At 41.9% G+C, this 27,863-nt stretch overlaps 1 protein-coding gene across 1 annotated transcript; it reads right to left on the bottom strand.

The window, feature by feature from the left end:
• Positions 1-116: 116 nt before the first annotated feature.
• Positions 117-27,863, bottom strand: LOC102455806 (albumin). The gene is made up of 15 exons (XM_006125402.4): positions 27,707-27,863; positions 25,778-25,838; positions 24,674-24,806; positions 22,724-22,938; positions 21,596-21,728; positions 19,785-19,882; positions 18,886-19,015; positions 15,603-15,817; positions 10,718-10,850; positions 6,180-6,277; positions 5,658-5,796; positions 4,467-4,690; positions 2,986-3,118; positions 1,171-1,234; positions 117-292 (listed from the first exon to the last, which is right to left on the bottom strand). The coding sequence occupies exons 1-14, from the start codon at positions 27,789-27,791 to the stop codon at positions 1,181-1,183; spliced, it is 1,851 nt and encodes a 616-aa protein (XP_006125464.2). The 5' UTR covers positions 27,792-27,863; the 3' UTR covers positions 117-292; positions 1,171-1,180.

Raw genomic sequence — 27,863 nt, forward strand, 5'->3', positions numbered from 1 at the left:
TGGGATACCAGAGGTATCCCGAAGTAGTGCTGTAGTGTAGACATAGCCTTCTAGTCCTATGATTCAATGAAACTTTTGGTACCATAAAATTAATCAACAGACTAGAACAATTAGGGTTTTTTTCCAAATGCTTTTTTTATTCTTAACAACTGAAGTTTCTGAAGTATCTGTGGTTCATAAATGTTGAGTGTTTTTTAAAACAGCATTCTAAACCATATGTCAGTGTCTGGTCAGAGAAGCAAAGTACAAGAGAACTTTCACAGACTAATTTCATCTTTCTCCATTGGTGACCCTAAGTAGAAAGAGAAACCAAAAGAATGACTTGATAAAACTAAAATGTACGTCTAAACCACCAGTAGTAAGTTGTTCAGTGCTGCTGATGATAAAGGAGTAATTAGGAAACCACTTCTGAATCTGGGAAGCAAAATTTGGCACACTCTTTGTAAGAGGTAAAACCAAGTATATAAGGGAAAAGGATCGTCTTTTCATTTTCTGCTTGTACTGGACAGTGTTTCTTAACCTTTTTTGCTCATGGGCCCCCTTCTGAGCCTTGTTTACCTCTGTGGCCCCCCTCATAGCTGCTGTTAGTTGGAAAAAGTACGTAATTTACCTAATGTTCCGGTTTTTCCATGTGGCCCCCTAGAGGTAGGGCGTGGCCCCTAGGGAGCCATATGGCCCACAGTTGAGAACCACTGCCCTAGAGCAATGTCATGGCCCATTACTAGAGCTCCTGGCAGTCCAGCTGACCGGGGAGAGGAGTAATAGAGACAGTCACCCTAGGGACCTGGAGTCCTTAGCCCTTTAAATTGTTGCCAGAGCGCCAAATGCTCTGGGCAGCGCTAAGGTCTGAAGAGGGGTGCTGTGTTCTGGGTGGCACTGCAGGACTGCCTCGCTCAGCGCTAGCTGGCCCAAGCCCCACCCCTTCTGTCTCTGCCTGAGGCCCCTCCCCTTCTGGTAGAGTAAAGCTTCCCCTCCTCCCTCCCCCCCCCCTCGCTCCCACACACACACTTTGCCCAGGTGCCAGTGGAAGCTGTTGGTGCCCCCTGGCTCCTTTGCACAATAGCAACACAAATAATAACAAGAAAGAAATCTGGCATTTTAAATTGAGCATATTTGTTCATATCTGTTAAATGAACAGAGCTCCCAATATATAAATCCTGTTGTTGTTACCTGAAATGCTTTAGACTCCCACAATTTCTAACATGGTTTTCACTTCGTCTATCAGTTTTGCACCCTGGAAAAAGATTACAAATATTTGCAAAAGAAAATCACAGCAAGCAAATTGCATAGTACAGAAAGCTTTCATAATCTAAACATCATGGTCTGTGTTACACATAGGGTTGTCAGACAGTTTTGACAAAAATACTGGACACACTTGACATTACATCACAGTCTACATGATCTCTTATTTAGAAAATACTGGACATTTCTATTTTCTCATTTCTATTTTCTCAATTTGTTTTCCAACAGAAAGCTCAAATACTGGACTGTCTGGTTCAGAACCGGACACCTGGCAACCCTAGTTACACAGGAGGTTTGCTGAGATGGTCTTGTTGCTGGATGGCTTGAAGGGCTGGAAGACTTGTAGCCAACCAGCCCTGGTCACTAAGCAGCTAGGCTGTGCAGAGATTTGCTACAGAAGTTCATACTTCATTCTGCAAGTTCATAGTCATAAAATCTGTTTATATAGAAGTTTATTTCCAAAAGAATAATCTCCTCTGTGCTTGTAATCATGCATTTTTAATGTGCCCACCAGTTTGGTATCTGAGTGATTAGTGAAAAGTAAAACCCATAATTAGTCTAAAATACCCCATTTCTGTGTGTTCAATGATATGTTCATAAGGCTATATTAAATATATGGAAGATAATATAAGTAGTTTTGGATAAGTCATTATTAAAATTGGACGGGGACAATTCTAAAAGGAGGTTATGTGTCATGAGACCCAACTGAGTAATGCATAATATTAGACAGTTGTAAATACTTTTTCTCTGAGTTGTCTGTGAGCCTTAAATTAGTTTTCTGGCTTCTGTGAATAATTCTTAGTAGGTTGCTCCAGAGTGGCTTTTTCCAAATATTTCACTTTTGAATTTTGAAATCTAAAATGTGTCTTGTGACCAGTCAAAACATTGCACATTCATCTCCTGACTGAATGAGCATAAAGCTTAAAACTTGCAGAAGTTGCTTTCTGACACTATTCTCCAGTGTCTGCTAAAGATGAGTGACTGAATATTCAGCAAAAGCAAAGGGGGCTGGAGGAGTTAATCAAAGTAAACTTGTTTAAAAATTGGAATAAATATCCACAGAACATAATTTGCCCAGCTCTTTCTCTTTCTATGTTATTCAAACCTTTCTGGGCTGAATTATATAGATGCAGTATTCATCCATAATCCCTACATTTCCAATTTTGGGTGTTCTTAGAAGAATCTTTAGCACAAAAGGAAAATATTGGATGCAACCTTAAGAAGATTTAAATAATCTCTGTACATGCAGCTGCAGCAATAAACACACACAGAGAGACACCCCCGTCCGTCCGTCCCCTCCCCCCCACACACACACATTATTTTATATATATAACAAATAAAATACAGACCTGCTGATGTGCTGGGGTGGGGCATTTGCCCCTCAGCCTGACAACTCAAAAGGGCATGGGGCTCCTGGCAGCACCAGACGGCATGCTCCAGGAGGCTCTAAGGCCTGCCTGGGATGGGAGGCGCAAAGTGCTAATGGTGGCACTGAGGGCCGGCCCCGCTCATTCCACCCACTGCCTCATCCCTCCCAGGAGCACAGAGCAGGACCCCCCGTTTCTTTACCCTGAGGCCCAGCAATTTTGTCAACCGTGTATTTGTATCATGTAAACAATGATTGCTTCTGCATCTATAGCCATTCTGGGTTGCTGCCCATTTAATTAAAATGTGGATATAAGTGCAGAATATCAATGCCTTTAATTCAAAATAAGCCCTTGATACATGAAAATAGCGAGATACCTCTGTGGCAAAGCATGTCTCATGTGGTACTTCTTTGCAGCACTTTTGTACCATGTCAGTAAAATCTGTGATGACTTTCTGTAGTTGTTCATCTGCTGCAGTGGTCTTCAGTTTAATGAGATTGACCAGCATTCTGAAAGAACACAAAATGCAACAATGTAAAATGAATACTTCTTATTGAGACTTGATTATCAGTTTGTAATGCCCTATGCAGGTCCATGGCCTGTTTGTGGCTTTCCAATATACTCCATAGGGGCCTGATCTGATGTCCAGTGAAGTTGATGGGAGTTTTTTCCCATTGATTCCAGTGGACTTTGGATCAAACCCTAAATGTGGAATATAACAATATACATACTAAACATTAAATAGCCACCACCTGTGCTTCTCCATTCCATTTATAACTCTAGCCTCATGATACTGCTCATCCACTGTTCCCACAACTGCCTTCACCCCTTCTGCAACATTGCCCATATGCCAGGAAAAGATTTCTTTTTGCAAAGATTGGCAAAGCCAGTGTCCAAGTCCCTCCTTAAACCATTCTGGCAGGGTTGGATCTTATGTCAGGGGTGGGCAATAATTTTTGCTACAGTTGAATGGCTACAGTTGTGAAAACAATAGCTTCCAAGTCCCAGATAGATAGACAATTCATCGGGTGCATTGAAGACTTGCTAGTAAAATGCTACTATGGCGCTATAGAAGTGAGTGATTCCTCACACTGTATGGAAAATGTAGAAACAAAGTGTGGGTGATCCAATAACTTTTATTTGACAAACTTCTGTTTGAGAGAGTCAAGTTTTTGAGCCACACAGAGCTCTCCTTTAGGACTAGGAATCCTGTTCCACCTTGAATTGTATGTGATGCTCGGAACAGATTGTTTACCACAAGCAGTTAAGATGTGTGCATGGATTATTCCAGGTAGAGTGGCCCATTAACACCTTGGCAGTCATAGGACAAAAAGAGGGTATTTCGGGTTACAGATTCTTGTAAAAATCCATAAATCTCAGTGGCTTCATTTTGTCCATAACTTTTAGTGTCTAGCAGAGTGATAAATTCAAGTACTCAGGCAAATCTTGTTAAAATGTATGTAGGTTTCCTTTGAGGATGAGGACTGAGAGGTCCGATAAGGGGTAAACACTTTGTGATAAGAGTTCACCCACAGACGATAGGGTGTTTCTGATTTTTTTGTTTTTATCATTTTCCTATGCTAGCTCATTTGAAAGTATAGTGATTATACCTTAAATTTGGCTGTGATTCTGGGAGTACCTATCCCCTACCTGAAGAAGAGCCCTGTGTGCTCCAAAAACCTGTTTCTCTCACCAGTAAAAGAACGATATTCTCTTCCCTACCATGCTTCTCTAATATCCTGACACTAACATGGCTTTGACAATTTTCCACGTGCAGTGTTATGTGAAGCTGAGCCTCTCCTTCATCTTAAATGAAGTTCTGATAATCTGCTGTGAAGTAGCAAACATACAACTTACGTTAGCTTTTTCATTCTCTGCGTTTCAACAGGGGCAGTGCATAAATCTTCATGGAAGGTGAACATTGCAGGCTCAAATTTAGTGGAATTGTAGCTTTCATCCGCTCCCAACTTGGTAAAACATGGTCTTCTGTTTTCATAGGCGTCATTACAGCAGTGTGCAACTTTTTCATTTACAGGTGTAGCTTCCTGCCTCTGACACATATCCTGAATCACCATGCCCAGCTGAACAAAGAGGGAAAGCAACGAAGTAAGGTTTGTAGCACTTTTAGTGCCAATGTTAATAAAAACAATGCATGTTCCTTATATCACAATATGATAGCAGGGGAGCTGGCAGCTTTCACTTGTTAAGCAGAGAACCAATGAAAACAGAGAATGAAAACATGCAATCATCCTAGAACTTGTCAGACTTAGACAAGTGACTGTCACTAATACAAGTTGCCTTTTCTAAAGAAAGCACCATGGATTTTATTCAAACCCTCAACATTTCATACAGTCAGTGATCAGGAAAGGATTTATAACTGGCATTTCTGAGCCTACCATTGAAGGCAGCCAACTTCCAGAAAAGTTATGTAATTCCTTATGCTCTAATGTATCAATGGCATCTTCTTCAGCAGACTTAAACTAGTCATAAAACTGTCCATGTTCATTCACATTAGGTGCTTTCTGCTAGCTTCACAAATGACATCACTTCCCAGGAAGATGCACCTACTTCCAGACCTAGACCTTTGCCCAGAAATGCTAAAAATCTTTAAACTGCCTTTAAATACAACCTAGTTCATGATGTCTTTATGGTGACCAGCATTGAGGAAGCTCATCTCCATTGCAAATGGGGTTCATTTCTAACTATGTATTTGGAAACCTAACTTTAGGCTGCTATTTAGAAAAAGAATATATTGGTCACAGAGAGAGACCATACTTTGTATTTCCTCCTTAACAAGCTGTTGCACCTTCATGAACAAAATTGATACTGTCTCTGAATTTGGGCAGAATACACAGAGACAGGACTATTGATGGGGAGATAAAGGCAGCTGTCCTGGGGCCCAGAAATTTAAAAGGGCCTGGGGCTCCTGTAGGCTACCGCTGCTATTGCAGCAGCAGCTGAAGCCTTGGACCCTTTAAATCACTGCTGAGAAGTAAAGGTACAATAAACAGAAACATAACGAAAGCTAAGATAAAGAAATATATTTACCCGTCTTTCTATACAAGATATGTGTTTAACTTCAGGTTCCTGGCAGCATTTGCTGCCAATATCTGCCATTTCCTTTGAGACTTCAATCAATGTTTCAGTTGATGCCTGAGGCATTTTCCGAGTGTAGCGGATGACAAGTCTGAAATAACAATATTTCATTGAATAAAAAAATCGAATAAAAAGTTCAACTATGAAGAAACTTTTTAAAAAATCACTTAGGGCTGTTCGCTAAAGTACAAACTGAACTGTCCAAAGCTAAACCAATCTTTTGCATCCTCACCCATAGTAACAAGCAGCAGTGAGTCTAACAGGGACTGCAGAAGCCTACCTTCCTGTTCAGACCATAACTTCAAAATACTCTTATTCTGAATTGGAATAATGGCATCTTCTGTAATGCCAAAGGAACAAATGCTAATAGTTAAGTTGTACTCTTGTCTTATTCATTCGGGTCTGAAGAATTTCACCTTTACAAAACCCTGAATGTTCATTACATAAACAAGAAGACACTCCAAACAAACATACAATTTTAGGAATTCAGCTTCTCCCGAGCTGGCCAGGAAATCACAGTTTTTCTTTACTAGGTCTTGAGTCTCCTGGATATAACTCTTGAGTTTCTCTTCCTGCAAGTAAGTATAATCATTGTTAAAGGCAAGCGTATCTATTTAAGGCTCTCATTAGAGCAGACACCCAATTCACAGAAAAGCTTCTATCTATTCAATTTAGATCCTGTCTAATCATAAGTATTCTATCCTATTTCTGAGGTACATGGATGGACCTCATCACCAGAGTGTCTGAGATGCTTGCAGTCTTGTCTTTGTCCTCTCAACACAGCTGTGCACAGCAGTGACACATAGTGGGGATATGAGAGGGGCACATGCCCCAAGACCATGGGCAGGAGCAGCAAGGGTCCAACCAGTAGCAAGCAGGGCAAATACTGGAGGGGCTTAGTGCCTGAAGAAGAGGTCGTCCCGCCCCCAGCACTCACCAGCACTGTCAGGGGAAGCAGAGCCACATGGCCCCAGCTGGCTCTGCTCTCCCAGTGCGTTGCTCTGAGGTGGGGTGAGACCACCCCTATGCTCACTAGCAGGAAGCAACACAACACAGCTGGAGGGACAAAGCAAGCTGGAGCAGGGTTGTTCTGCTTCTCTTGCTGCTACTGGTGAGTGGGAGATGGAAGGGCTGGACCCCTGTTGCCAGCACTGGCCCCCAAACCCCACTCGTCCCCTGGGCTACTGTGGTTGGTGGAAAAGGTGGAGTGAGGGCAGGGATGAGCAGGGGAGAGGGCAGTGCAGGAGCAGGTGCAGGGTCTGGAGCAGAGCAGGGGCAGGGAGAAGCAGGGCCTGAAGAAGAGGGGGCTTATTCTGGCCCTTCCCTGGGCTCAGTGGGCTCACTTGGCTGGTGCCCCCCCGCCCCATGTCTCCTCTCACCAGTCACCCCTGGCTTTGAGTTATGAAAATATTCCCAGTATACAGGGAACTGAGTCAGACAGCCTAACTGCCTTGCCCAAGGGCAGGTACAAGTCTGTGGCAGACTAGCAAACTGAATCTGACATCCTGACTGTCTATTGCCCTAACCACTCTATGGCTACATCTAGACTGCACACCTTTTTCGAAAGAGGCTTTGTCGACAGATACTGTTGACAAAGCCTCTGTTGAAAAAGAGCATCTAGACTACAATCAGTTCTGTCAAAAAAGCAAGCTGCTTTTTCGAAAGCGTATAGTCACTCTCTTTTGAAAAAGCAATTTGCATGCAATAGTGCCTTTTTTGAAAGAGTACTTTCAAAAAAAAGGAGTTATTCCTCGTAAAATGAGGTTTACCACCATTGACGAAACTGCTGCATTCTGTTGACTTACTGTCAACAGAACGCAGCGGTAGTGTAGACGCAGGTATAGTTTTGTCGACAAAAGACAACGTTTGTCGACAAAATCCTGTAGTCTAGACATGCACTATCATCCTCCTTCCTCAGAATGCTCTTTTTTGTAGGAATTTGTTCATTATTCAAAACTACTCCAAGAAGTCCATAACTCTGTGACTGTCCATTGAGACAGTTTACATAAAATGTCTATGAATATTCTTGTGAACATATTTTTTTCTCTCACAGGTGTTTGTGAAAAGTGAACAGAGTTCACCAGTGTTATAGATGTAAACTGGAGGGATTTAGAAGGGAAAAGTGTTTGTGCACAGCTTTAGTTTTAGTGCACTTTTATCCAGGTTTGCAAAATCATCTTTCATTTTGTATTCATGGTCATAGACACAACTTTTAATGATCCAAGACAAGAGAATATTATAATTTATCTTTGATGTCCTGCCTATAACCAGTATAGAGTTTCACCTAATCATTCCTGCACTGAGGGTAGCAACTTGTTACTGAACTAGAAAGACATCCAATCTTGTTTAAAAGGTTCCAAGTAATTAGCAATCTATTACCCAAGGTTGTGTGATGTTGCATCTTATGTTTTTTATGGAAATATGCTTATGAATAGGAATATTACATATGTGTCCTAAGAAATAATTTATGTAACATTTAAAAATCTCTAATCTTCCGAATGTGTATATTCCATTTGTGTGTATGCATCATTCCTGAATTGGAAATTAAAAATATGAAGTATAAACCTGTTTACAAATCTAGAGCCATTAGTAGTACTCAAGGGGCTTAATGGCCCAGTACTTGGGACAATGATCTATTAATAGTCTTACTTCTCCTGTAAGCCTGGACTATGCTTGGTCCCGCCAAGACATGTTGCCAGGTCACCTGATGCTGGAACGCATTTTGGATGCTGTACTTTGCCTCTGGAAGTGTGAAAAATTTGAATTGTACACACAGGACTCCCCCTTTTAGCAACAGGAATATAGAAGTGGGAAATCAAACAATGGGCTGCAGCCAGATTCCAGGAAATCCCAATTTACAATCTAAGATGTCTGCTGCAACTACCTAGAGCTGACCATTAAGAAGTATCATGCACAAGTTGGGAGGTAAATTTGTGCAAATCTTTCATTGATAAAGGGGACAAACATTTCATGAGCTTGCTCTGTAAAAACTTTATGAAAAGTAAGACAGAATTATCTGGGGTGCTGGTCCCACTAGGGCTGTGTACCTGTGTGCTGTTGTAACCCACACACCTCCTGGATGACCTGCACTGTCCAATCTAGTGGCACTGAGACCACTGACTGAGATAATGGGTCTGCTCTACAGCCTTAGCTAGTAGCTAGCTGGTTTTGAGCTCATGCGGTAGAGGCTCATGCACTAAGCTCCAGAGGTCCCAGGTTTGATTCTGTCAGCATTACACTGTGGTTATGTCTAGACCCTACATTATTTTCAAAAGAGGGTATGTAAATTTCATGGGAATTTGCATATCTTCCTCCAATCTCACTTTCAGAAGCGGGTCTTTTGAAAGTGAAAATAGTCTGGATGCATTTTTGTTGTTTTTTTTTTTTTTTTCAGGAAAAAAACCCTTTTTCAAAAAATGGCTCATCCTTTAAAAATGAGGTTTACGCAGTTTTTTTAAAGGTTTTTTTTTCCCCCTGAAAAAAACGCATCCACACTACTTTCACTTTCAAAAGACCCACTTTCAAAAGTGAGATTGGAAGAAGATATGCAAATTCCTGTGGAATTTGCATATCTTCTTTTGAAAATAACACGTAGTTTAGATGTACCCTGTATCTTGACTGAGCCTTCCCAGAGTTGAGCTGATCTCAGTGTCTCTGTGTCTGATGTGAACTGTAACCCTAATTCAGTGCCATCGCTGGAGCAAATTGCTTAACTGCATCTTCCAGAACAGGGTAGGGGAGTGCTCCAGAGGGTAGGTAGGCAGGCTCAGTGGTATTTCAGCTTGTTAACTTACAGTTTCAAGGGGATCTCTGATCAAAACCATCACATTAAGTTCTTCCAATCGCAAATTATTCTCATTTCAAAAATCACAACTTATTTTCAATTGAAATTGTTCTAGCTTCATCTTCTAGCAATTGGATCTGGTAGCACTGTACAAGTTGCATAAGCTCATTTTCATCTTCTGACAAATGCATTTGCATTCTGTCTAGTTAAATTGTCTCACTGAATGGTAAGCTCTTTGGGAGAGGGACGGTTTGAATACATTTGTAGAAGGCCTGGTACAATGTGGCCCTGATCCTCACCGAGGCCATACCCAGTGCTGTCATTATTTATATTATGGTAGAATAGGATTTTGAAACTGAATTTAAATCCATCCATTTAGGTTTTGGAAAAACAAAATTAGTTGTTTTTTTTTCTCTTTATTAAACCTGTTTAGTGACAATAAAGGGCTTTTAGCTTTGGAAATTGTTCAGTGGCTAAAAGGAACAACAGAAGTTAGAGGCAACAAATGCTGTTCCACTAACTTGCTTTAACCCTTGATTTGAGGGACCATCTCTAGAATGATGGATTAATCCATTCTCCTGGTTTGCTGAATCTTTAGCCCCTCTGCAGAAGTAACACACAAGATGGTTCTGCAAAAGCGGCGAGGAGTCCTGTGGCACCTTATAGACTAACTGAAGTGTTGGAGCATAAGCTTTCGTGGGCAAAGACCCACTTCGTCAGATGCAAGTAGTCAAGTATCAGAGGGGTAGCCATGTTAATGAAGTGGGTCTTTGCCCACGAAAGCTTATGCTCCTACACTTCAGTTAGTCTATAAGGTGCCACAGGACTCCTCGCCGCTTTTGCAGATTCAGACTAACATGGCTACCCCTCTGATACTTGACACCATGCAAGATGGTTCTGTGAGGCTGCTTTTTCAATATGTATACATGTCCATTAGGAACTTCACCTAATGATCTCAATCATTTTACATGCACTCGGGGTGCCTTATGGAGTTACTCCTATTGTTTGTTCATTTCGGTAAACCATAGGCCCTTGTTTTGAATGACAAACACATTCATGCTACATCCTCTCTGCGAATCTCAACTAATCCCCTTTTCTAATTCCCAATAAATCCCTAACTATTGAAATCCCATCCAAATACCTTTGGTCACAATCATCTCCTGAGAGTTCATCACCAAAACATTCTTAATAGTAAAAATAATATGTATGACTGAACAGTAGAACTTACTGCGTGACTGTAACATTCAGCAGCATTCTCTTTTTTGCAGCACTCTTCCAGGATGGATTGGAATCCATCAGTAATCCGCAAAAGCATGAGAGAAGAGAACTCGCGGTGCCTTCTTGAATAGTCATAAAGAAATCTGTAACATAAAAACTGCAACGTTAGAAGTTTAAGAATATAGTAGCTACAGATTCTCTGTCATACCTAGTAATTAGCACTTCGTTAATCAGTGGTGATTACTCAGACTTAGTCAAAGAGATTTGAGTTGTCTTCTCAGTAGACTCCTTTTGCCACTGTAGCCTTTTCTTCAACCAGTTTTTGGTGACGTGTAAGTGTTCCAGGACAGCGTTCATAGAGCATAACTTTCTAAGGCATTAAATCATCTAGAGAAGTGGCCACACTCTAATAACCACTGAAAAAGAAATATAGTTTCTATGATAGAAGCATAGCTTCCAGAGTATTGCAGGCCTTAAGTGCCTAGATAGATGGTAAAAGCTGGTGTGTAGAACATTAGGCCTTGTTCTTTTAGACATTTAGAGCCCAGAGTGTGGTGTCACTTAGGGCTCGTCTACACTGGCCCCTTTTCCGGAAGGGGCATGTAAATTTCACCTATCGTAGTAGGGAAATCCGCGGGGGATTTAAATATCCCCCGCGGCATTTAAATAAAAATGTCCGCCGCTTTTTTCCGGCTTTTATAAAAGCCGGAAAAGAGCGTCTACACTGGCCCCGATCCTCCGGAAAAAGCGCCCTTTTCCGGAGGGTCTTATTCCTACTTCAAAGTACTACTTCGAAGTAGGAATAAGACCCTCCGGAAAAGGGCGCTTTTTCCGGAGGATCGGGGCCAGTGTAGACGCTCTTTTCCGGCTTTTTTAAAAGCCGGAAAAAAGCGGCGGACATTTTTATTTAAATGCCGCGGGGGATATTTAAATCCCCCGCGGATTTCCCTACTACGATAGGTGAAATTTACATGCCCCTTCCGGAAAAGGGGCCAGTGTAGACGTAGCCTTAGGGTATGTCTACACAGCAAAGTTATTTCAAAATAACAGCCATTATTTCGAAATAACGTTACTAGCCAAACTGCTATTTCGAAGTTAATTTGAAATAGCGGGGCGCTTATTTCAAATTTGGTAAACCTCATTCCATGAGGAATAATGCCATATTCGAAATAGCTATTTCAAAATAAGTGCTGTATAGACACTTATATCGAAATAGGAGGCCTCCAGCCTTCACAGGGTGCCCTAATGGCCACTCCAGCATCAATCAAGAACACTCCTCTTCCTTCCCCCCTCCACGGAGCCCTTAAAGGGGTTGACTCTGGCCACAGTGCCTGTGCCAGCTCCAAGATTGCCAGCCCAGAGCCAGCAGTCACTGCCCCTGACCCAGTTGCCCCAAAACATGAGCCAGCAAGCCATTGGCAGTCAGCCCTCCACCACTCCCCAGGAGCAGTCTGCCAGCTCCCAGGAGCCTGTCAGGGCCCAGAGAAGGCGGGTGCCTTCCTGGTCCAGGGCGGAGATCATGGACCTTATTCAGGTTTGGGGAGGATGCCCCCAATGTCCATGATCTCTGCACTAGATGAAGGAATGTGGCCATCTATGGCAGGATAGCTGTCAGCCTGGCCACCAAAGGCTACATGCGAACCCAGGAGCAGGTTCGCATGAAAATCAAGTTGGTCTGTCAAGACCTGCAACCCCGAGCTTCCCCTTCCCCTTCCCCTTCTTCCCCTTGCTTCCCCTTCCAGCTCCCTCCTCCCAGGTTTCCCCCTCTCCTCTCCTCTCCCAACCTCTTTCCTCCCCTCTCCCGCCTCCTTTCCCCAGTCTCACCAGAGTTTCATTCCCTCCTCCCCCAGGTTTGTTAACTAAAGAGAGTTTGTGTTCATGAAAATACATGTATTTTATTTGGTATGAGGAAGGGGGGTTAGGGTGGGGTAGGTGGAAGGACGTGAGGGAGGAATGAGGCACAAGCCCCCAGTGGGGCAGACCAGGGAGGCTCTTAATGCTCCTCAGAATGGAAGCTCTCCCACAGGGCCTTCTAGATACTGACAGCCCCCCGATGGACCTCCCGGATGGCAGCCTGCAGAAAGTGCAGCCAGGCTCTCAGCAACACGTCCAAGAGAAGCACCAGAGTGCCCAGGTGCAGCTCTGGCTCCATGTTGCAGAGTGCTGTGGTGTCCCGAGTGAGGGCAACCAGAGCACACAGAGACAAAATGCTTTGCTGTCCTTTATTGAAGTAGGCAAGCAAGCAGGGAAAGCTGAGAATCAGCTGTCCGGGGGGGGGGGGTCCCTTTAAGCACAGGCCTCAGTCAGCAGCCACACAAAGACACTCTTGACCTGATGCCCTGCCAGACCTGGTCTTAAATGCGATTCAGTGTCCACTCAGTATGGATGCGCTATTTCAAAATAGCAAAACAGTATTTCGAAATAGTTTGTGTGTAGACGCGTTATTTCAAAATACGCTATTTTGAGTTAACTATTTTGAAATAAGATATTTCAAAATAATGTTGTAGTGTAGACATACCCTCCAGGAAGAGGAGAAAAGAAGATGCAGAATAGCAGAGATTTAAGCAAAGAATCCTAGAGTATTTGGGAGCTGTGAAAGATGAAAACGGGAGAGTACCGGTGGAAGATGCTACCACCATTAGGAGGTAGCAGCAGATTTGTGAGAAACTGCTCAATGAACACAATGCAACAAAATCATTGAAGGAAGTATGCCTGAGTAACAACTTCACAATACTGAATGGGACTGGATTGGGTACCAACTGACCTTTAGCAGCATAATTCTCTGGACTGAAAAAAAAATTCCTCCCTGGAGAAGGAGCATATTTAGTCCCTATTCTCAAGTGTAAGTATCATCTAGATGTGCACAAATGTAGTAATTACTGATTCAAGTTAATGAGTCACAGGAAGAAATGGATGGAAATAATTATTGGGAGAAGCTGGCACACAGACAAGCAATTCAAGTTTATGCCAGAAAGGTCAACAGTGGATGTAGTGTTTGCAGCCTGGATGTTGCAGAAGTTTAGGGGGAAATGCAAGGAATTGTTTGTGAAGTTTTTGTGAATTTAGAGAAGTCTCTGACCAAGTTTCTAGAGAATTGTTATGGTGGCAAGACTGCAGGCACCATCTGGCAGAGACGTATTTTGAGACTATGACCAATGACTTTATGCTGGACAGGAATCTAGAACCATAGCAAGCTACATCAGAAATTGCTTATGAATCATCCAAGAAGAGAGAGACCAGGAGAAGCCAACAAAACTATTTTACATGCATCTGACAAAATGGGTCTTTGCCCACGAAAGCTTATGCTCCAATAAATCGGTTAGTCTATAAGGTGCCACAAGATTTCTTGTTGTTTTTGCAGATTCAGACTAACACAGCTACTTCTCTGATATTTTACTGAGTTACTCTGTTCAACAATTTAAATATGTTGGCTCGGCATTGAGCTGTGACAGGAAGGTAGCTGTTAGGAGACGCACAAAGAGCATTTGGTGCAAATGGATGGAGTTGACAGGGATTCTCTATATACTCTGTAAACTAAAGAGCAAAGCTTATAAAATGCTGATTAGGCCTGCCATGACAAATGGGCAAGAATGCCAGACAAGGAGGAATACAGAACAACTACTTCACATGGCCACAATGAAAATGCTGATGTGGATTCTGGGTAAAGGGAGAACTAGCGAGCTATGAAGTACATCAGTATGATGCAGTCAGCCTCCAGCACAGAAAAGCAGAGGAAGTATCACCTGAGATGGTGGGAGTCACGTGAGATAAGTTGGCCAAAGAGAACAAGAACTAATAGTTGCAAGACAAAAACAAAAACACAAAAGCCTCTGGCATAAGGTAGTTTTGAGATGCTGAACAAAAGCAATCACCCCGATTTTAGGAATAAGGCAAAGAAAATGTCAGATTCCCACTGAAACCAGTTGGTGTTTTTCAGTCGATGGATCACTCCCTGATACCAGTTTGCACACTGATGTGACTCTATTGACTTCAATAGAACCATTCCTAATTTACATCAGTTTCAGAGGGATTAAAGCCAAAATCATCATTTACAAATAATGCATTTTTTAGGACAGCAGAGCTGGAGAAAGGGACCTGTCTCTTCTGTAGTTATGATTAATAAAAGGTATTACAATTTTTTCCCCACATTTGGCTGTAGGTCTCCTGTGAATGGGTGGTGGAGCAGCAGCTTGTCTAATCTTATTTTTGGAGCTCTAAGAACAGTCTATCAACATGATGACTCACTGGAGAAGCTATGGGCCGGGGACAAAAAAATGTGTATTAAGCAGATGGAACTCCTGAATGAAAAGGAATCTTATGCCCGCGGCTAACAGAAGACAGCTGGATTTTGTGCTCAAAAGAAGGGTAATACATTGTATTGCAAAATATGGGAATTGCAATAGAGGGAAATGGTAGAACTTCAAGACACTAAGGGTACATCTACACAGCAGCATTATTTTGGAATAATTGATGTTATTCCGAAATAACATAGTCCATGTCTACACTACATGCAATTATTTCAACATAATGTCAAAATAATGTCAAGCTGGAGGACTTCTTATACTGACTCCTGTAATCCTCATTTGACGAGGAGTAAGGGAAGTCTGAGGAAGAGTGCTCTACCTCGAACTTCCTGCTGTGTAGACAGCCCCAAAAGCCAAAATAAGCTATTTTGAATTAAACTACGCAATTGATGTAGCTCAAGTTGCAAAGCTTATTTTGGCTTTAGCCCTGCTGCGTAGACATGCCCTAAAAGTGATAGGTCATCCACTCAAAGGATCAGACAAAGGAATCTCTCCATGATGTACATTTCTGGCTTGTCAGTCCTGCTGTGTACATACAAATGTAAAACACTGGCAGTAGATATAAGAACGTGTGACATTTGTGATACTTACTCTCCCATGAAGACCTCTGGATGTTCCGTAAAGGGTTTGCACAACTCCTTGTTGTTCATGTACTTATCAGCTAGTGAGGGCAAGCCTTCAGGTGTATCATCAAACTCTGCCCTAACAATACACTCACTTCGTTCCACCACTGACTTCTCACAACAATCTTTTATTTTACTGGAGAAGATGTCTTCTTTAGAACAGATATAGTTCGTAACTTCTAGCTGCCAAAGGAATGATAGAGTGTCAGATAAGAGGCCTTAATAAGCATGTACTTACTTTAAGTTTCCCAGTTGCTTTTCTTCTTACAACTTTGAGGCCTAAGTCAGAGCTGGTCATGCTAATCTTCTAAAGAAATGGAAATTCACCAAAGAGGGGAAACAGTTTTTTGGGAGGCTACAATCAGAACTCCACTAGGCTGCCTTCTACCTAATGAACAATAGGTAGAGCTAATGGATTTCCAGCCACTGGTTCACTTGTTTCTGCTGGAACCTGGCTGGAGCCATGGTGCCCTTATCATGCTCCCTGGCCCAGTATGAGGAGGAGATGTCCCTTCCTTTGTCATTAGAAAGCTGGGGAGGGGGGATGAGGGTGTGAACAGGCTGCTAAAGGTAGCAGAAGTCATCAAGCACCTTGACACAAGGGATTACCACTTTATCTTTTCAATCACCTAATCCCTAGCTAGACCGTAAGTCATGGCAGCTACTATAAGGGGACACTAGGCAAAAAAAAACCAACAGAAGTCAGCTCTATGCCACAACTTGCCTATGGGTCTGAAAGCTGCCCCTCACTCTGAAATTGGTGAGCACTGTGAAATAGTTATCTACCACACATTCATGGCCCAGATCTGCAGGCCTTACCCATGAGGGTCACTCCATTGAGTTTAAAGGCATTACTTGAATAAGGATTGTTAGACTGAGCCTTGGAGCCTACTTAAGAATTTGGACTAATAAGCAATGCATAAATACCTCATACGCAAGGAACAGCTGACTGGCTAGCATCCTCCTTGCGTCTATGCACACCTTAATCTGAAATTGTAGTATTCAGGCCCACCAAAAGAGGGGGACAAAGAGAGCAGTTGCTCTGGGTCCTTTAACTCATCACTGAAATGCCATGCTACACATTCTTTGTACAGCTCTAAGGGTGAGAGAAGGGGGGGGGGTCTGAATGCTTCCAGCCCCACCCCTTCCACCCAAAGCCCCACCACTTCTGACAGCACAGAGCTGAGACACTCCCACCTTGCCCAGGGGCCCATGGAGGCTGTCGGCTCCCCTGTATATACATGTTGTGGGTAAGAGCTTTCTGTTAATGAATTGCTAGAACCTCCCAGAAAGCTGCAGGATAGCAAGACATTACTATTGCTTGCATTACAGGCAGTCCCCGGTTACATGGATCCGACTTACATCAGATCCCTACTTACAAACGGGGTGAGGCAACCCTGCACTAGCTGCTTCCCCCCAGCAGACCAGGGAGACGCGGAGCGGCTTTTCTCAGCAGACACCTCAGCTTGAGAATAAAAGACTGAGGGAAGTGAGGTGTGGGAGAATAAAACTGAGCTCTGGAAAAATGTTTGGCTAGAGTTTCCCCTACAATATGTACCAGTTACGACTTACATACAAATTCAACTTAAGAACAAACCTACAGTCCCTATCTTGTACGTAACCCGGGGACTGCCTGTATACAGCTTAGTATTAAGCTTGCCTGATGATTTCTCCTCAACTCAGTTTTCAGCTGTTTATAACTTTGCTGAACTTATTGTTGGATGGATATTTTCCATACCAGATGTCTACTTCATGCTAAATGTGTCTGAGAAACTTCAGCCCAAAGTGTGTAGCCAAATTCATGAGAACAAGGGGATATATACATTGAAACACAAGGCTAAAAGAATTCTGGTGACCTCCTCTTTGGAAACAGCCTAATTCAAATACAAAGGGGACCTAAGCTGTTGAGAGGGAGGAAGGAGTTGATTGGGATAAGGAGGACTAGGGGTGAGTAAGATCAGGAATGGCGTGACCACTACTAATGCTGGGAGTCTCCAGAGGTGAGACTAACTTTGTGGGAGGAGACTGGAACAGCCTCCACTCCTCAGACTGACTGGGTGAAGACGACGGGTCTGGGCCAAGGAGCCAGTGGTCAGGTATATACAGGATAGGGGCAAGTTGGACGGGGCAAAGTAAAAGATGTCAGGCATGGCAGGAGCAGTCAGAAGAGTTTGTGCCCACTAAAGTACATGCCTCTCCCAGGCCTGAAATGGAACCTAAGATCTGAGCCTCCCCATTTCTCCACTGTCAATAAATACCATTGAAAGCCACTGGCAAAATATCCTATCCAACTTCTAGTACTGGTCCACATAGAGATTAATTGCATACTCCACCTATTCGTTACTCCATACACTCACAATCAGCATGCTGAATCTAAATGTTCCAATCCAATATGATGCCATATGACCCTTTGTTTTGTAATTTTATAGGCTTTTTTTTAAAAAAAGCAAATTGTTAAAAGAATATTAACATGGATAAATAGTATAGAATTATCACATAATTAAAAACTGTATAATATATACACACAAATTGTCCAAATTAAGGTAACAAAAGGAAACATATTCCTGGCATTTCTTAGCTTTCGAATGCTTGACTTTCAACCTTAATGTTCTTTTGATATAACTGTTAGATCCAGAGCTGCTGTAAACTGGCTCCACTGAAGCCAGTGGAGTTAGTCCATTGTACATTAGCTAAGGATCCAGCTCTGACTTTTTAAGGGCTGAGATGTCAGCCAGCCAAGAGTATATAGGTGAAGAACTGTGAGTACATCTAGACTACATGCCTCTGTCGTCAGAGGCATGTAGATTAGGCTACCCGACATAGTAAAATGAAGCGGCGATTTAAATAATCGCCGCTTCATTTAAATTTACATGGCTGCCATGCTGAGCCAACAAACAGCTGATCAGCTGTATGTCGGCTCAGCGCGATAGTCTGGACGCCCGGGTGTCGACATCAAAGGTATTTGTTGACCACCCAGGTAAACCTCATCCCAGGAGGCTTACCTGGGTGGTCGACAAATACCTTTGATGTCAACACCCGCGCATCCAGACTATCGCGCTGAGCCGACAAACAGCTGATCAGCTGTTTGTCGGCTCAGCACGGCAGCCATGTAAATTTAAATGAAGCGGTGATTATTTAAATCACCGCTTCATTTTACTATGTCGGGTAGCCTAATCTACATGCCTCTGGCGACAGAGGCATGTAGTCTAGACGTACCCTAAATGTCAACAACAAAAAACAACGTAACTTACCCTGTCATCTGTACATTCTATCATATCACCAGCACAGCACTCCATGTGAACATGCAGGACATCGCTTGCAATTTTCTGAATTTCTGAAAATGGCGCCTTAGGAAATTTCTGGCCAAATGTAGCAAAAATACTATAAAAGGGGAAATCAGAAAAATGTTTAAAGCTTGGATTTAAAGCTCTGTATTAAATAGGAAACTTGCAAGTCATTACAATTAGGGTTACACTAAATCAGTGGTCCCCAACCTTTTGAGGTTGTCGGGCGCCAGGGGGCGTGGCTGTTCGCCCGCTGGGCGCCGGGGGCTGGGACACTTGCGTGCCCGGGGGGCGGTCCCCCCATAGCCGCCTGCCCGGGGGCGGCCCCCCCATAGCCACGTGCCCGAAGTCGGTGCCCCCTCCACGCGCCCGGGGCCGGCGCCCCCCCGCCAAGTGCCGCACGCCCGGGGCTGGCGCCCCCCCCGCCAAGCGCCGTGCGCCTGGGGCCGGCGCCCCCCCCCGCCAAGCGCCGCGCGCCTGGGGCCGGCGCTCACCGTGCGCCATGTGCCCGGGGCCAGGCCAGCTCCGAGCACCTGGCGGGCGCATGCACTAAATCATGATGGATTTATATAAAGGAATTTTAAATCAGTTAATTTAATCATGATTTAAATCAGCAAGCAGAAAAGCTTAAATTAAATCAGTCATTTTAATCTTGTTTTGTACTTGCACTTTTGTAGTCCCCCTCAAAGAAGGGTCAGGTCTCGTAGGCTGGTAGCCATTAAAACATGTTAATTTGTAACCAAATTTAGCCTTTATGCTAAACTTGGTCACCGTCTGACTCTAGATGAAGTGTATCCTCCTCATTATACATGCATTCGAGCAATTATATAGCTACATTTACATTTATTCAATGGTCAGAGACTTACTTTCCCTTGAAAGTTCTTTCTCCAAATTTCTTCAGGATTTCACAAAAGTAGGTGTTCTTCTTGCTCACCATGAGGACTTTTTTTTTTATCAAAGGGAGCTAGAGTAATAAGAAGCACATTGTCAAACAACATGATTATATGTGAAAGTCTTGAAGCATCAGTTTGGAAACACCAACAGCCCTTGCCTGATTAACTTACAGTCCAAGCAAACCTACAATGCATTATGCAATTTTTAGCAATTCATGGTCCAGCCTTTTATTTTTGCTTGGGGATATATTACATCCCCAAATTCTTCTTTAAGGAGCACCTTTCTCTATAAATAGTCCAAATGATTTAACAGGACTACCCAGCACTGTGCTTGCAGGACTGCATGTTGCTCTCTGTGGTATCTGAACCACCCCGCTGAAGTAATTAGGACTGAAAGGTCAGTCAGTAGCTCTGAGTATTAGAAAAGGCAGAACTTTCCCATAAACTGTATGTCAGAGAAGATACTCTGCTACTGGTCCATACTGATACCAAATCAGGAGAGTGCATGCACTTGAAAAGAGAGACGTGAAAAGAAACCAAAGTGCCATCTATTTTACACTTATAACCACAGTGGCAGAAATATAGTGACCGCTTATGCCTGTATGTCTTATTCCAACCTTGCACTCCTGTATTTCATGATGCTTCAGAGTCATCATAGTCTATACTCAGCCAATAAATGTGTGATCACCACTTCCACCCCCCAGAATGTATATTGCCCATGTGTAGGACATCTGAGCAATAATAACAGATTGACAGAACAAGTTGAAAAAGGGATACAATTCTTACACATTTTTGATGGAGGGGAAAAATATATGCTTGTACCATGAAATTTCAAAATGTGAAATTCTTCAACCGTATCTGACTGTCTGTAACATACTGACTGATGTTTGAGCAGTTTTCAGTGAGAGGTGAAGTAGTATGTAAATTCAAAACATTATTCAAAAATTACCTTTCACAAGCAAACATGCAAAATTGTGAGTTGCGCATGCTCTCTCTTTCTCTCTCTCTCTCTCTTTCTGGCTATGTCTACGCAGCACTGTTACTTTGGAATAACATAGTCTGTTCTATACTCAAGTAATTATTTCAACATAATGTCAAAATAATGTGGAGCTGGAGGACTGCTTACTCTGGCTCCTATAACCCTCATTGTATGAGGAGTAAGGGAAGTTGGGGAAAGAGTGCTCTATCTTGAAATAACTGCTGTGTAGACAGTGCCAAAACTCGAAATCAGCTATTTTGACTTAAGCTACCCAATTAGTGTAGCTCAAGTTGTATAGTTTATTTTGAGTTTAGCCCTGATGTGTAGATGTGCTCGCTTGTGCTCTCTCTCTCTCTCTCACTCACTCTGCTGCATGAAGACACCCACTTCATGAAAATGTCTCAAAAAGAAAACTTTCCAATGACCTGGAACAAACTATGTCTATTTTCACATAACTTGATCAACATTTCCTGTGCCATTTTCATAGGCCACTAATATCAGTGCCAGTAATCTGTCAATTGTGTACACTGCTTTAACCTCTCCCTCTACCTGCCAAAGATTAGTGTATACAAATACAGTGGTGGGGATGAGGAGGAAAGAGAGAGAGATTTAAATTTCAAGATTTCCCTGGAGATTGTAAAAATATTGTGACCTAACAAAATTCTTTGAAAAATATTATTAAAGAAGATTTGAGTGTATCCTCTTAAGATTAAAATTGTTGAATAAACAGAAGTACAGTTAAGGTCAGAAGGCTACTTTTTAAAAGCTAGCAATATTTATTTTTTCATACTGAAAATCTGAATACCTTTTCATCCAAGCAAACACTACTGTTGGTCTCTTTGCAACAGTGTTCAATTGTATGCTCAACTTCCAAACCCAGAGCAAGGAGTGTGGGGCCATAAAGAAAACGATGCCGTCTTGCAACCTCATACATGTGACTGAAAAGAAAATACAAAACCACATGTGTTACACCAACAACAAATAGCCTCTAGTCTATACAAAGCATGTATGAAACAATTCTATACTAAAACAAATCAGTTCTAGTTATGGAAATTACTGAAGATCCATGAGGAAGGAGGAGCTCTCATCACAAAGGAAATACTCAGCTGTATTGGAGAAACTTGTGTGAACACCTTACGTTTTCAGCTGCTCATATTTGTGTTAACATTCTTTATTAATTTGGAAGACAAAACTTTCAAAATTCCATGGTGTTTATTTCTATTTTAAAAAAACCCTTTTAAGAGTTTTTGGGAGGTAGGAAGCAGCAACTTTCTGATCTCTCTCGCTCTGTCTTTATTTAATCATTTCCCTGTCTCTCTCCAGTAACAAAATGGGAAAAGGAAGAAAGAGGGACGAAAAATCCAAAAAGCAGGAGTGAAGAAAAAAATGACAAAAATCAGGATTTCAAAATAAAAATTCTTGAAATTTTTCTGAAAAATTTGCTTTTCCATCTAATCTGAAAAACTTGCTTTTTATTTGAAACATTCTCAAATCTTGAAATTCTACTGAGTCTAGCAACTATATTCAGTGAACATTTTCTTTCAAATTTTGAAAACTTGTGACCAGCTGCCATTCTAAAAGCTGCCTACGTGACATAGTTTAGTGTATGCAGTGTGGGCGTGTGCAGGTCGGTGGTGAAGTAACTTAATATTTCTCACGGGTACTGTCCTCTTGCAACTTGGGTCCCTGCCAATTCTTTAAATAGCTCCCTACTAGGTTTTGCCACAGCTCAGGCAGCTCTTGCCAGAGCTGTGCACCGGGGCACACCCGCTCCCACTCACATTCACCTCTAGTGCAGGTGCTTCCATGCTCTGAAGCAATTTTTCTAAAATGTGTTCATGTGTGGTGGCATAGCACCATATTGAGTACAGCTGCTCTCCACAAATTAAAACATATAAATATATATAAAAATATATAACATCAATGTTCTTACTGTGCCATAAATGATTTTTTGTCATCTTGGAATTTCTTGCACATAACTTCAGCCTCTGGTCTTTGGTATAGAGGAAGGTGCTCTGAAGCAGAATGTCTAAAGGACAGGAAACACTCATTTCTTTCAGGGTCTGTTTTATTACAACAGTTGGCCATTGCACCGTATGCTTCAGCAAGCTCATCTATTTTGCAGATCTCATCCAGGATGATAATAGGCTATAGGGGAAAATACAGTGACTAGAGTCAGAGTTAAGGTTGCTCATGGAATGTCTGATGTAAAGTTTCACTCATCTAGATTTCTTTTATAAAATACAGCTACTCTGAAAAGACCATGGGCCAGAATCTCACCCAATTTACAATGACATGGCTCATAACTTAGAGTTATGTCAATTGGGACCACCTGAAAATCTGGTCCTATACTTATAGTACCTTCCTCATTCTGATGCTTTACGACAGAGAGATTCACCGAAGGTTTGACTTAATAGTCTATAGAACTCATCCTGCTCACTGTATGCAGGTAGCCCCACTGAAGTCAATGAGCATAGACAGGTTAATTTGGGAAGCAACTATTGTTCCTATAGTTAAATGTAAATGTGGGCAGCCTTTGAAATGAAGCCATGGGATTCCTGTTGTTTGAATTACCAGTTAGAATCACTTAAACTACAGTCCCAAACTAGCACATTAACTATAGTATTGCCTAAGAGCCATTGTGACTGAGCACAAGTTTCAAAAATCAAATCTGCTTCCAAATTTTAAAGCATTCAAAATTCAGGGGAGTTCAGATTGGAACTGACTTGACTAGGCAAGCATCTGTGGAAATAATGCAATCAAGGTAAACATTTTCAAAAGTGGCTAAGGGCCAAATTTTCAAAATTATTTAAGCACCTGAAGATGCATAACATGCTTAGGTGCCTACTGCTGGAATTTTCTAAAATGCCTAAGCAAGCTAAATACTTATGCATTTTAGACACTCAAACACATGTGAAAATCTAAGAGAAGATTTAAGACCCTACATCCCATTGAAAATCAATGGAACATAAGCTTCTAAGTCATGTAGGCCTTGTCTACACTTACTGGGAGATCGGTGCTGGGGGAATGATCTCCTGAAGGGTTGATTTAGTGGGTCTAATAAAGACCCACTAAACCAACAGCTGATTGCACTTCTGGTGACTCCATTACTTCACTAGAGCAAGCTATTCACATAGCTAGAATGACATATCTCAATTTGACATTGCCCCCTGTTGTAGGCCTGGCCTTAGATGCTTTTTGGAAATCCAGCTCTCAAAATGTAAGAGAATCAAGCACCATGTTTCAGAAATACGTATATGGAGTACAGCTCACTAGCAGTATCAAAACTTGAGTCTTAAAATTTTGGGATGAAAAACCAATATGTGCTTTTGGTTTGCTATTAGGGTATGTCTACACTAGCCCCCTAGCTTGATCTAGGGAGGCTAATGAGGGCGACCGAAATTGCAATTGACAGGATTTAAATATCCCGTGCTTCATTAGCATGTTTCTGGCTGGTCGCCATTTTAGAAATTGACTAGCCCAAAGTAACTGCCCATGTCTACATGCGGCAGTCAAATGGGATTCTGAATTAAAGCTCTAAATTGAATTAGCTGGTATTCCTCCTGCAATGAGGTTTACCAGCTAATTCGATTTAGGGCTTTAATTCAGAATCCTGTTCCACTGCCATGTGTAGACGCGGGCAGTTACTTCGGGCTAGTCAATTTCTAAAATGGCGACCGGCCGGGAACATGCTAATGAAGTGCGGGATATTTAAATCCCGCGCTTCATTTGCAATTTTGGTCGCCGTCATTAGCCTCCCTAGATCAAACTAGGGGGCTAGTGTAGACATACCCATACAGACTACTACTGAGTTCTTTATCACAACGCTGTATTAGCAGTGTAAGCAGAGAAGAATCAGTATAACAATGGACACTTTGCCTACCACTGGTTTCAAACACTCTGGGTCTTCCTCACTGGCAACACACTTCTGTGCAAGATCCACAACAGTCTTCACCCGTTTAGCTACCTCTTCATAAGGGCACTTGTACAGATACTGAGCAAAAGTGATCAGGGTACTGAAAGACAAAGCATATATTTAAAGATGTAAATTAAAAAAAACAACACCAACTTTCCTGAATTGCTAGTTTGCTTCTGGACTCTCAGATATTGCTGTTATCTATGGTAACCAGGCAGAGAACCACTGAATGAAAGAGGCAGGCAAGAAGTTTGCTGTAAGCTCATAAAAATTAGTGAGAGCCAAATGTTCTGGGCACCTCAATACCCATGTACACAAATTTGCATGCACAATTATGCAAATGGTTCTGAGCAAATATTATGCATTCAAATCAGAAACAGATGCCTAAACTGGAAAAACACATAACTATATTTCCACAATCGATATCTTTCCTCATCCCTCTTTCTGTTGTAGGATTTATCTTAACACTTCTCTAGAAAGACTATGACACAGAATATAAATGTCTCAGATTTTTCTTCTGTGTATTTCCTGAAATTAGTACCCAGAATTCCTGTAGGTGCTATAAATAAGTAAGTATTATTTTCATTGTGAAATAATGAGATCTTCAGCTAACTCCACTATCCCTAAAAGCCATATAGATCAAGCTGACTTGCTTCAAAGAAACAAACATTCTTTTGATCTACAAATGTGATTCCTTCAGTTATCCAATGGGAATCACATCCACACTACTCCTAAGCCCTGGGGTTGAGGGAGGGGGTCACTGATGTATTCTGACTAAATTTTGCATGTGGTATTGTGACTTGTGTTGCCATTAGGACAGATGGTACTTTGGCGCACACCGGAGCATCAAGCAAATGTAGGATTATGATTGCTTCAGGAATCAAACAAGTTTGTCTATATCTTAGCTAATTAGACATTTAGCAGGCTAACATTCCTATCCCATTCATTGTTTATGTGTCTCACTTATATTCTATTGATTCATCTTGGTGGGGTTTTTTGGCCAACTAAAAATGTAAAAGAAGAAGAAGATGATGATGATCATTACAGAATGTAACTTGAATGTTTACTTACGCTTCTGTAAAATCCTCTTCCTTTAAATCGTTGTAACGGTGAACAATCTCACTCTTGTGTTCTGAGTAGAAAAAGCAAAGAGAACAGTGAAGATTATAGTATAGAATTGTCCCCCATAGCAAATGCATTCTGGACATTTGTGGTGGGATTTTCACACATGTTCAGCATTCACCTAAATCTTGAGCTCAATGGGAATTTTCCCACTGAGTTCAGTGGGATTGAAGAAAGGCCAGTGCTGAGTACTTTAGAAATCTAAACATTTGCTAATCAGCATTTCTGGTAAAATTGTGTTCTCCCTCTCTTTAGTCTCATCTCGTCTGGCCCATCTATTGCACTCATGTTGGCTATACTGGCTTCTTACATGTACTAATCTATTCTAAGTAAAATATTCCCACTACTGCCATTTTTCTCACTTAGTATTTAACTGCATAAGTGTGTTCCTATTTCAAGTACAGGAAATAACTACTAGGGCTACGTCTACACTGCCAGTTGTTGCGGCAGAAAATATGCTAATGAGGGACTCATTTGCATGAGTCGTGATCTCATTTGCATATTTTCTGCTGATCCCTTTTTGCGCTAGGGGCTTTTGCACAAAAACAAGCGGTATAGACGTTTTCTTTTTGCTCAAAAACCCTTTTGTTCTGCGAGATCTTTATGCCTCAAAGGTATACGGATCTTGTGGAAAAAGGGGGTTTTGCTCAAAAAGGAAACATCCACACTGCTTGTTTTGCGCAAAAACCCCTAGCGCAAAAACAGATCGGCAGGAAACATGCAAATGAGATTGCAACTCATGCAAATGAGTCTCTCATTAGCATATTTTCTGTCACAAAAACTGGCAGTGTAGACGTAGCCTGTGAGTATGTGTATACGTCAGTGTAGACTCAGCCTACGTCAGTGAGACAGGCTCTCCCATTTGCATAGGTAATCTACCACCCCACGAGGTGATAGCTAGGTCAACAGAAGAATTTTTCCATTAACCTAGTTCTGTCTACACAAGGATTTAGGTTAGAACAATTGTACAACTCAGGGATATGGATTTTTTACACATCAGAGCAACATAGTTATGCCAACCTAATTTGTAGTGTAGACCAGGCCTGTATGTCAGATACTACTAACTATTGGCAAGTGTGGGCCAGTGTTCCTCTAAGCTGCATAGCAGCACAGCTTCCCAGGAGATTAATTAGCCCCACCCAATCGGTCAGCTCTGAGCCTCTGACTGGGCGGGGCTGATTAATCACCTATGAAGCTGTGCTGCAGCGCAGCTTAGAGGGAACACTAGTGTGGACTTTCAATGACAATCAATGTACTATTAATAGTAGAGATGAGCTGAGGAGGACACATTTTGGTTTGGGAATCTGTTGGAAGGGTTTTTATTTTGCAAACGCAAAATTAAAGCCAAGCTGGGTTGGATTCTTGTTCCACTATATGCAAATCACCAGTGTCCTCTGTGCGTGGAAGGGTCATATAAAAACATCAGTTTAGCCTAAATCTAGTGAATATAGCTAATGATAATACAGAACTGTTCAACCCAAGGATCTTTGCAATGTGTGTGCACAAAGCAATCATTCATCTACCACTGCATTTCACCTACCTCTGGCTGGAACTTGGCAGCAGCCCTTCAGTCTTAATAATATTGCTCAGTATTTTTTTTTTCTTTTAAATAGTGAAGAATAATTAAGTAAAAGTAAAGTAAATGAGAGGCTTTTTGTAGATGAAAGATGATTACTAAATTTGTTATCTGGAAGGACACGGCTTCAGGCCTACCTAAGCTTACCTACCTATGGCTTCCCTTTTGGGGGTGTGAGTTGCTCCCTTAATTTTGCAGTTTCATAACTGAACTTGAACTTCTACCAATCACTAAAACAATTATAAAACACAAAGTTTGCAAAGAGAGCATGAAAACAAGTAGCTAATGTAGATCTCTCTTACCTGCATCTCTAGCAGATCTTTTCAGATCTCTGGATATAGCACAACTGAAGAGGAAAATAAAAGAAATAAATGCTAGCTGCTTCATGGTTGCAGGTTATTTTGTGGGGATGAATTATTCAGGAATGGTAGGAAGAATGATGGAAAGAGCGTTGATTAA

This window comes from Pelodiscus sinensis, chromosome 5, assembly GCF_049634645.1.
Source record: "Pelodiscus sinensis isolate JC-2024 chromosome 5, ASM4963464v1, whole genome shotgun sequence".
NCBI lineage: Eukaryota > Metazoa > Chordata > Testudines > Trionychidae > Pelodiscus > Pelodiscus sinensis.